The sequence below is a fragment of the Seriola lalandi genome, unplaced genomic scaffold, assembly GCF_002814215.2.
Source record: "Seriola lalandi dorsalis isolate HSWRI2012SDOR001 ecotype SW California unplaced genomic scaffold, Sedor1 jcf7180002054544, whole genome shotgun sequence".
In the NCBI taxonomy this organism is placed as follows: domain Eukaryota; kingdom Metazoa; phylum Chordata; class Actinopteri; order Carangiformes; family Carangidae; genus Seriola; species Seriola lalandi.
Genome location: NW_019525097.1, coordinates 2,855,062 through 2,866,440, shown reverse-complemented (window position 1 = coordinate 2,866,440; position 11,379 = coordinate 2,855,062). Strand labels below are relative to the sequence as shown.

At 38.0% G+C, this 11,379-nt stretch overlaps 2 protein-coding genes across 2 annotated transcripts in view; both read left to right on the top strand.

Annotated features, from left to right (window-relative positions):
* Window positions 1-1,273: 1,273 nt before the first annotated feature.
* Window positions 1,274-6,693, top strand: abracl (ABRA C-terminal like). The gene is made up of 3 exons (XM_023415214.2): window positions 1,274-1,384; window positions 2,453-2,518; window positions 3,668-6,693. The coding sequence occupies exons 2-3, from the start codon at window positions 2,458-2,460 to the stop codon at window positions 3,850-3,852; spliced, it is 246 nt and encodes an 81-aa protein (XP_023270982.1). The 5' UTR covers window positions 1,274-1,384; window positions 2,453-2,457; the 3' UTR covers window positions 3,853-6,693.
* Window positions 6,694-8,877: 2,184 nt separating this feature from the next.
* Window positions 8,878-11,379, top strand: part of heca (HECA ribonucleoprotein granule regulator) — a 10,209-nt gene continuing 7,707 nt past the window's right edge. The window contains exon 1 of the mRNA XM_023415092.2: window positions 8,878-9,287. Within this exon, the coding sequence (XP_023270860.1) occupies window positions 9,149-9,287 (139 nt within the window). The 5' untranslated portion in view covers window positions 8,878-9,148. The remainder of the gene's footprint in view (window positions 9,288-11,379) is intronic.

The following is an 11,379-nucleotide window of genomic DNA, read 5'->3' as shown; positions in this document are numbered from 1 at the left end:
TTAGTGTATGGTATTTCATTAAACATGCATATTTAGGAATATACAACACTAGACACAAAACTGAAACAATGATGGTCATTAGACAACGTTTTTAACACAAACAACCCTCCAAACAGGGCCTTAAGATCAGATAAGATGGCAGGACAGATCTTAGCTCCTCATCATGCCACTTGATGCTGTACTTTGGTGGTGCATACAACCACATTTCCAGTTCACTAGCACAAACAAGTTGACATACAGTAGCTGTCAGAGCCGCTGGAGTTCTGGGGGCCCATGACAGCTACCTGCCTTCCCAGTTGGTAATCCAGACTCGTGGTGAAGGAGGAAGAGACATAGGGAGAGGAAACGAGAAACACATAAAAAGGGATGGGAAGAAGTGGGCCCATGGGCCCGTGGGCCAAACCTGGCCCTCCAGTAAAAAAAATTCCACCCCGGACATCAAATGAGATTTTCTCGTTCTTGTTTACATTTAACATTTTATTTGATTTTGCACAAATGTACTGTAGACAGACATGTAAATCTGATGGTTGATGGTTGAAACGAACTGCTGACCCCAGGAATGGAGGGAAATAGGGAGAAAGAGGGTGTCATGCTGATGAGCTGCAGAGGCCGGGGACCAGAAAGGAACAGGATGGTGATGAAATAACTAAGAAACTACGTAAAATCAGGCATCCCAAACAAATGCGTGTGGAAATACAAAGAAGGAAGTGAAGAAACATTAACTATTTTAATCTGCTCAAAATGCAATCACTTGCAGAGTTCGTGTGTGTTCTTTGTGCCTTTAAGAACCCACAGTTGTGCAGATATTGAGCACATTAAATTATTATAATGGCCTGATATCAAAAGCTATTTCAATTTTGTGGTGAGAGTTTGCCTTTTTGCTTATTGAACACCTGTTTAATCAGCTGTGTCAGCCGCTCTGAGATGACTAGAAAAGGTAAACCTTTATGCAGAGGCAGAAAACAAACACAAGACAACTCCTACCTCTTCTTTGCCATATATGGGGCAGTGCCTTTGAAAATATGGCTATGTGTCACCATGAATTCAAAGGCGCTTTTATGGTGCCTTCAAGTGTTATGGGAAAGTTTCAAGACAACTTCAACATAGTGTCTTGTTGGTTCTATGTTTCAGTATTTTAACACTTTCATTTGTGTATATGAATTTTTTTTCATGTTTAGGTGACACATACAGCAGCATAAGAATCATACACGGAAAGGGCTTTAAGTGAGTTCTGTGCCACTTCATCATTTTTTTCTATAAAATCAGTATAGTGGAAATTTTCCGAGCTGTCCCTGAATCTAGCGACATTATCCGGCGGTGGTGCCGATTCATCAGAAAGTCGTCCATCACCTCATTACACGGAAAACGAATTAGAAGAACCAAGGTAATTATGTACATGTAAACATGTTTTTTAAGCTTGTTTTGACATGGATTGATTTTTTTTTTTTTTTTTTTTTTAACCACTACACATTTAGCGATCTCAGCAACTCCTCGGTCCTCCCTCAGCAGATCATTTGGCTAGAAGCTAACGTTACCGGCGAGCTCGTATCCGCTGCTAAGTGGAAAATCCTCTTTTGTGTCTAAAGTCATGTAAAACATCACCGGGTTGAGAACATATGAATGAATTCCCACATATGAATGAATATCCCTCACCCAAAATAATGAATTACAGCAAGCATTCGTGCCTTGTGATGGCTAGCTCTGAGCGCTAATCCTCTATTTCCGCATTGATAGTTCGCCCTATCCATGTTGCAGCTTGTTACGTTTCACTGAATGCTGCACAGTCAATTGTCATATTAAATGTGGTGTTTGTGCTGATTGGTGGATGGAAATTAAACGCGTTTGTAATTCTTAGTCATGATTCCTTTTTTTTTTTTTTTTTTTTTTTTTATTTTAAGGAGAAAATCTCAGTCCAAGACTACGTTTACTAATCTGTCAAAAATACCATTGCCTTGTTGATAATCCGAGTCAGTCATCGGGAGATTTTAAAATTTAATTTTAGTCTGAATTACTACCCTCTTTTGCAATATTCGGCATTCAGTTGATCACCAAGCAGCACTTAATTTGACTTGAATAAATACTCCTGAAAATCATTTCACACTTGGTTTGCTGAAAGTGCCCATGATGTCAGTTTGGAAATTGAACATTTAATTGAAACCAATTCTGCTTTCTTGATTAAGTTTTTGCCGATTTGAGGGATAGACCTTGATAAATAAGATGCTACATTTAAGAAGGCATTCAGTGTTTCATAGAGGCAACACAACATGTTAATGGCACGATCTTGTATATAGTTTGGCTTGGTGGGCACTCCCTGCTCATGAGAGTTATGTACCAGGGATAATTGCATTTGATGAATTGTATTGAACCTTTAAAGAAGCCAGAGGACTTATTACAAGCTAAGTCTGTTTTGATTAAAATGTTTCTCTTGTTCATCAATTTTTTCCCCCTGTAGCAACAATGAATGTCGCTCACGAAGTAAATCTGCTGGTGGAGGAGATTCAGCGACTCGGCAGTAAAAGTGAGTCCATGCTAAAACTCTCCATAGGACACATGTTTCATTCTCTGTATTCTTGAAGTATTTGACCATTGCTCAACTGTTCTTAAGTCTGTTCATGAGTTTTTATTGACATGCAGTCATGTGATGTTGATGAGTAGTTCTAGTTCACCACTCCTAATGCTGGATACATGAATATACCAGGTCACACTGCCTCGAGAATATTTCACTGGACCAGTTTTCACAGCAGACGCAGACACACCTCAATGCAATTATTTAATATATATATATATGTGTGTGTGTGTGTGTGTGTGTGTGTGTGTGTGTGTGTGTTTCAATGTACAACAGTTATGTCAGTTTTCTTTACCTACCACAGTAGCAGCGGCACATTGCCTCAGATGTACATTTACACACTTTGTGCTTGTACTTATTTGTACTCTTATGATTGTCTTGTCTCGTGTCTTTTTCACTTTCCCAGTAGAGTCTATTTTTCATGCCTCTATGTTTGACGCCAATGCCGCATTTAAGTCGTATCAGGAATTTCTAATAGCCATGTTATCTCCTTCTTGGTGAGAAGAACGGTCTGCTGACAAATCAGTGTTACAATTGCTGCAAGGCCACTTAGTGCTGAAACCATTAGTCAATTGATCGATCAACAGTAAACTAATCGACAATTTGCTGCATTTCTCTTCTTCATAGCGTTGTAAACTCAGTATCTTTGGGGTTTGGACAGTTGCTCATATAAAACAAGCAACCTGAAGATTTAATATGAGCATGTGCATCATTTTTGCATCTAGATTCTGAATTTCATCAATTTGTTGTAATCAAATCAACAGATTAACTGATAATGAAAGGAATTGGTAGTTGCAGCCTTAAAGCTATCATCGCTAGCAGTTACATTTAGGTAAAACCCAATATTGACACTGACATAATAAACTCAACCAATTAAAAGGGAGTGTTTGTTTGCTGTTTGTATTTCTCTTGTTAACAAACTGATAATGTGCCACAAGCACAGCAATCTTAGCTGTTATTTGGTGTGACAACTACAACGGCAGTAAAGTGTGAACAATCCCAAGTCATTCATTTTAACGATAATGGTAAGGATTATTATTTAAATATTGTAGGATTGTCAGGAAATCAATTTACACAGTTGTTGCTAACTTCTCATTTCAGATGCTGACGGTAAAACCACCGTGAAGTTTGGTGTGTTGTTTAACGACGACCGTTGTGCCAATATCTTCGAGGCGTTGGTGGGCACCCTGAAGGCTGCCAAGAAGAAGAAGGTGATCGACTTCCAGGGCGAGTTGCTTCTGCAGGGCGTCCATGACAACGTTGATATCGTCCTGCTCCAAGAATGAGAGCGATATTTGGACGGGTCGGCCCACTAGCAACTGTGGGTCCCACTGAATCCTTCCAAATACTGAGTTTCTGTAGTGTACCGGCTTGTCACTGAGCTTCTGTTTTCAGTCATCTTCCTCCATGTTTAAAGGCTCAGTATTTGAGCTCAAACTCAATGGCCAAACAGATTAGACCTAACAGTATATTAACGTACCCAGCTGGCATGTCTGCGTACGATTTGTTTTGATTTCAGTGTGCCAAATTTGAGAATATTTTAGGGTTTTCATAGGTTTACCAACAGCCCCATCGATAGTTTCAGATGACAAGGAAAAGTGGTGTTTCTCTCTTTCTCAGGCGCTGCCCTTTTATCAACCGCAGGTCTGAAATGCCACGTTGATACACTCTCAAGACTATAATCACACAAATCAGGAATGTAATAGTTTCTTCAACACGTTCATTTGGATATTTTTTGTTAATTATGGGAAAAGTACAGTATAAGGTAATTATTACAAATAAATGCCTCTCTCGATGATATCAGTGTCATAACAATGGACACACAGGACAAGATACTGGTTAGATTTAGCAACTTTAACAGACTTCTTCTTTAAAGGTCTAATTGGTGCACTCTGATCTTTACAAACGGTTTGTAAGAGATACTTAAAGCTGCACTAGCAAATTCTCCCTTTATCAGCCTCAAGTGGCAGCGGGAGTTACAGTCAGACCTCATTGCCCAAAAATCATGTATTGTAATGAGTGTTCTTTTCACATATTGATCTAGTGCAACTTTAAAACAGTGTATAGTGCGTATCCACCAACAGTGTCGCCAAATGGCTGTTCCATTTATTGTTTACATGAGCCATTTCTACTACCTCTTGTGGACTTTTTAAAAAGACGTTATTAGACCAGTGCTTTTGGAAATATAACAACAATTCCTTCATAGAAACTACAGAGACAAGTGCAAGTGCGTTTTAAGTAAGACATTTGCACCTTTTTGTACTCATTGCAATGTCCAAGAGTAGTTTTTATTCCATCTTTTTATATGTGGTCAATAATGAATTTTTCTCTGTTAAACAAACTCCAGAACTTGCCTTTCATAAGAAATAGTTGATTAGCAAATGGCGAATGTATTTCTCGTGCAATTTTTATTGATGTATCATTACAGGGTGATTGGTGCCAAATGCAAAAGATGAATTTGTAATGATTCTCAGGACCAAACACGACCAAAATATGTTAAATAACTGTCCTATGGCTTAAATTAGGTGTCGTACTTGTGACACAAGATGTGGATTTATAGTTTTATTAGTTTTTTTTTTTTTTTTTTTTTAATTTTAGCATTTTTTATTTTGTACTGTAGGTCCAATGAAACTTGCATAACAGGTGTGACCACTTTTCTCTGTTTCCCACCATCTCAAAAACTCACCACTTGCAAAGTTATAAGCAAAAATATCAGAAAACCAATTACCGTCGCTGGCTATGGAGGCTCAAAGTGGTCAAAATTGAATAACTAAATAAGACATTATGAAATAATCATATGAATTAATACAGACAATACATGTAATAAAACAAGGAATGTGAAATAATTGTGAAATAATCTAATTGAAAATAAACTCGTATCAGAAATATGAAATGTTATTTATCCTGCTTCTTTTCACAATAACATTTCATGTCATTTTTATTTCATTCCAGCAGTTTTTATTTCAAAAAGTAGCTTTTTGTAAAGTCCATTTTTATTTCAAACCATTTTTCTGAGTGACCATTTAATTTCATTAATTTCATAATGCCACTTTTCATTTAGTACAGTATTTGCCTGGCACTCATGACAAAATGGACAAAAAAAAAATTGCCTTCATAGTTGTAAAAATGTTTTGGATTCTTTCACAATGGTTATATTTCATATTTTATCTGTTTACTCCTGCAATTTATTTAGCAATATCATATGCATTTATTTAATTATGACCATTTGAGTTTCCATAACTTTGGTAACTAACATACACAGGAAGGAGCAACAATCAAATGGGCTTGAACACAACATGTACTCTGCAGCTGTTGTTCTCAGCTGCATAATATCAAACTTTTAGTTCTGTTCCTCATTACATATTGGGTCTTGTTCTTGTTCCCACCCGTACACCAGACAGTTATTTGCTTCTCACAGTGACAAAATATATAATATCAACCTTGTGAAGCGACACCTGGTCTGCAAGTCTTATATGGCCCATGTCACATTCACTGCTGTTGTGTCAACCTATAGCTAAATCTTTTAGGTTCAGGTGTTGGTTGTTTGATGAAGTTTGACTTGATATTTTTTGTCTAAACAGTATAAGAGACCATTCACTCGATTGTTCTTTTGATAGTGTTTGTTGCATAGAAGGACCAAAAATCAAGAGGATGAGCTTCATCATATTCTAATTATGAACGAAACTGAAATGTAGCCTGGAAAAGAAAAGATCAATCACGTGAAATATAATCATCATGAGTAAACTAATGGGCTAAGTAGAAGTCAGTAAAAGTTGTAGAAATAATGGAGAAAAGTAAGAGAGAGGAAGAAACATGCTGCTTGCATCACGATCATTGTGGATTTTAAGGTCATCCTGCTTTTGTTGCGCTCACTGTGTCTCCCTGGTGTGAGTTTCAGATGGCTTTTGAAAAAGTGCCAATCACAAATCAGCATTTAGCAAGAGGAGAAAGTTATGATCAGATCAGTGCCAATACCTCGAGCCATTTCTGTGAACTAACGGGATGCCTGCATGACGTGTTCGAGTGCGTCATCACTGTCTTTGTAGTGGCAATAACACATTCCTGAAAGAACGGAGGTGTCTGTTACTGTGGAATACACTTGGAAGAATAAAATCTTTACACTTCAAGCGTTTGGCTCTGATGTGTGATTTTTCAAATATAACCTGATCTCAAAACAGGCTTGGACTCACATTTACACATTTACTCACATTATTATCAGGCTTACTGTACTCATAAAACCAAATGTGTGATACTGAGACGAGACATGCAAAATTATTGCTTGACTGGGTTGTTTTGATTTGTAGTGGACATCGAAAAGTGACAATCTTGGGAAATGCAAGAAGCTTATATTACCCTAATTTTATCAAAATAACTAGTACTGAACAGCACTGGAATCGAAGTTTGTGTAATTGGTTTACACTGATTTTTAGGCACCACTATGGTGTGTTTTGTTGCAAGAAGTTTGTGGTTAAAGGCGAACAAACTGACGTATGAACACAGGTGTTTCTTGGTGTGTTGGGTGCAAGCAGAATTGGAGAGGAGCAGCTATTGATCCATAAATCGTTTCATGCTTCATCATGTTTTAACGGGTTTCAACAGTAAGTCTTAAATTGTCAGATTTATAAATGGAGTTTGCTGTGTCCATCTCTCCCAAAAAAAGGTTGTTATTTTTGTCTTGTCAAACTTTTGTGTGTAAAATATTTAGTTAAATTTTAATACCATTGATGGTATAGGTATTTTCTGATGCATTTATCACTTGCTCCAGGTAATGCACAGAGATTTGAACTGATTTAAAATATTCTATTTCACTAAATTGCATGTGTAAGCTACAAACAATCCCTAAGTGAAATCTATCAAGTTAAATTTACTGCATGTAGGAGACAGGATGAGACATTCAGCCTTGAAATAGCACCACCTAGGCTGATAAAATATCTGCTGTCATAGAGCTAAATAAGACAGTGATACCTCCCCCACAGGTCTGTGGTGCTGAGCACTTCTTCTCATCAACTTTATAGTCTCCAGTCTCTTAGCTGAGTCTGCTGCTGCACTGAGGTACTGTGGGAATATCTGACACAGCAGATTTCAGTAACCTGAAATTGTGTAACACTGCCCAGATGCTGCGACTGCACTTTGGTGTCACCATGGTTATCTTCTGTTCTGTTTTTAGCAGGTGTAGCCCGTTGCTGTTTCTTCCTAGGAGAGTTTAAAAGTTGTGGTGAAAAAGAGGATTTTTTTTATTTTTATTTTGTTTTTCTTTATTTTGGTGAGAATAATTAATTCCCTACATTTATCTATGACAACATTGTATTCACTGTGATTACTTGCTGATGACAACCACCAAGTCAGAGCCTGGAGAAATGGGACTTAATCACAACAAATGTTGTTGTTTTTACTCTGACTTTCAAACTTGCTATTTGATTTTTGATGACACCACCACCTTTTTGATAAAGCATAGGAGGATGAGTAATGAAGAAGTCTCATGGAGTAAAAAATAATAGTACTAGAATAACTGGTAATAAGTAAAGTTGTTTTTCACAACTTTACATACATTTATTTGCATTTTTTCTTGTGTAGAAAAAAGTAGCTTTTTCCAGAGCTTTCAACTGCAGTTGCCACAGAGTTACTTAGATCACTGAGCTAAAAAAAACACTTGTGGTGCATATGGCAAGAGTTAAAGTCAAAAGCACAAAAAGGTTTTATTTAGTTGGAATTAATGGCAGTCAAAGACAATGAGTGTCAGCCAACTTATTACCAATGTCTGACACTCATTGTTGAAAGTTGAAAGGATCCAACCATGAAGGATTGTTTCAAACTGAAGGAGGCATAGTTGAAATATCTGTGCATCTCCTCCTGTGCTCATATTTGATCATTTAAATAAGAGGAAATATCTCATTGGTTTCGGTGTGCAAACCCTTTTGGTGATTTGGACATTATCATGTGATACGCAGACAAAATCTTGCTTCAACTAACTATTGTTATTATTTATATATTTTTTTTTTATTCATTGATTGAAGAGAACAAGGTGATATATCACCAACAGCCCAAAACCAAACGATATTTAGCTTATAACCATATTAATTTAACTATTATTTTTCTATTAACAAATCCTGACGTTTAAGAATCTAGCCCTAGCTTGAAAAAAAAATGGAATAGATGAATCGATTATCAAAGTAGCTACTTATTAATTTTCTTTCGGTCAACTAACAAAAGCATTTGAAGTTGTAAAATCCGGACTTTCCCACAGCTCTTAAACGCAGCCTTAAGTCTTTGACAGCCAATGGCAGGGGGCGGGTCCTGTGACGTCAGAGGGTGGAAGAAAACAGCAGAGCAGGAATCAAAACAAGAGACGGACACGCCTTCGCTCTTAAAGGTTATAGCAGCTAATTCGTTAAAACTGCTGCTGTCAGAGCTGCACAAAAACCTCCCGGTCGTCCACGAGGAGACTTACAACAACACAAAGAGAAAAACACTGCAGAAACACCAGAGCCCACTGCAGAAATGGAGTCCACAGAAATGTCAGACAGCGTTGACAGCAGCCGCTGATAGAGGTCGAAAATAACCCTGACATCCGAATCCTGTAAAATGCCCAACCAGAAGAACAACAAGGGAAAGAAAAGCAAACGCACTAACAGTAGCGGAGATGAGCAGGAAAATGGAGCCTGTGCGGCCGCAACAGGAGGCGCGGCCGCGGCGGCTGCACCCAGAAACGAGCGCTCAAGTGGTAAGAGAGGAAACGGACAAAGATGTAGTGAAGTTTGGTGATGCTGCCTTCCTGCCAGGGGAAGCTCTGTCTTGTCTGTGCGACTGTGACATACATGCACTGCGACGTTGCTAATGTCTCTACCTCCCACTACACTTATTTCCCACCTGGAGAGAACGGCGTACCAAACTTCGATCGAAAACCTTGACATTTTAATTGTTCCTCGATTATCGGCAAATACAGCTTACACTGGTCGATCACGACTTACGGCCTTGTATGAATGAGAGGTTTTGTTTTTGGTTTTCGGTGTATTGTGAACCAGTAACTAGCTAGTGCATCTCAGCTGCATTGAAATCTCGTTTTGTGTAATTGCTTCACACGGATTTTTTAGACAGGCACCGTGGTTTGTTTTGGTACAAGACGATTGTGGGAACAGCAGGCAAACAAGTTTAAATATTATAAAAGCAGGCGTTGCTTGTCGTGTCTATGAGCCGAATTGTACAGCAACTGATGTTTGCTTCGTAAATCGTCTTGACTCATGTTTTTAAAGGTTTCAAGAGTTCCTGAAAGCAGATAACCCTAAAATTGTAAAATCTATTAATGGAGTTTGGCGCGTCGAGCTCCTCCTGGGGAAAGAAAAGGATGATCACCTATAAAAAAAAAATAATAATAACATTCCTTGTTGTCTAATGTGGCATCGGGGAGTCTGAATGACTCAATGCAGCACTTCTTTCTCATTAAATGATCGATGGCTGTTACGTGTAGTGTGCAGGCCTCTGCTGTCTTTTCCTGAAGCGCACCTTGTCCACACAGTTTTTGGTTGTGGCCTTCCTCCTCCTCCTCAAGGGGTAATACTGATACCTCGCCGCTTGTCTGCGCACTCAAGTTCAACTTCATCCCACACAGACTTACAGTTGCAGCCCTGCTTGCCTTCTTGCCCTCTTACTAATATGATAAATGTGGCTCAAAACAGACTTTGAGTTTGAAAAATCATCATCACCATCACCATCTTTAGGTAGTGTGCTATATTACAGTCTTAGTCTATTTATTACATTGTAATAAGACTTATAAATGTAATGTGCTGTAACAAGGCCTAGGTTTAAAAAAAGCACTAATCTCACTTTACTGTTGAATTCAATACAGAAAATGAACAGAGGCTACTGTAAGTTAGGTATTTCCCACTTAAATAAGTTAATTAATTGGTTACATGATTAAGAGTAAACTAATAGGCAACTAATCGATTAATTGTTTGTCATTTATCAAGTAAAAAATGCCAAACTCTTGATGGTTGCAGCTTTTCTTGTCTTGAAATTATAGTGAAGTTGTTTATTGTTGTTTATACAAAACAAGTGATGTGAATATAATAATGACTCCTTGGGCTCTGGGAAATTGTAATTGGCATTGTTCACAATTTTCTAATGTTGTACTGACCAACAATGAATCAGTTCATCAAGACAATACTGAGCCGATGATACAAGTCCACTGTTAAATCAGCTGTTAGGAAATATCTGCATGAAGTGATTTTATTTTATTCCTGGGTTTCTGTGTCTAAACAAGATTTATTTAAAGATTTGTTCATGGCCAAGTCTGAACCCGGTGTAGCACTTTATCAGTTTTATCCAGCAAAGTGATGCACGGAGTGATTCTCCATTGTATGATGACTTAGAAAGATATTTAAAAAAAAAAAGCATTGACAGTGTACCGGAAAAGGAAGGAGGAAACTATCCTCCCCACACACGCCCACAGTGTATTATCATGAGCTGCTCCTCGTGTAGACTGTGTGCCCACATTTACTTGATACACATCCAGACTTGACAATTGGCAGGGCTTGAATAGAGCTGCTCACAGGCTTGAATGGCCTAGTTGAATTTTATAAAATTGATGCCAATGAGGCAGAAAGGACACTGGAATCAGTCTTTTAACATTTGCATCTCGTGTTGTGCTGTTGGTGTGTGATGAGGATGACCTTGCTAATGTAACTTATGATGGACACACACTGCTTTAATGGTGCTGTTGTCCATTTAAATCAGTGCTGTTGTTTCCACGAAGTGTCTGTGACTTTGTTTGTGTTGAAGATATTAATCCATTATTCAATTAATCAGTCTAATTACAG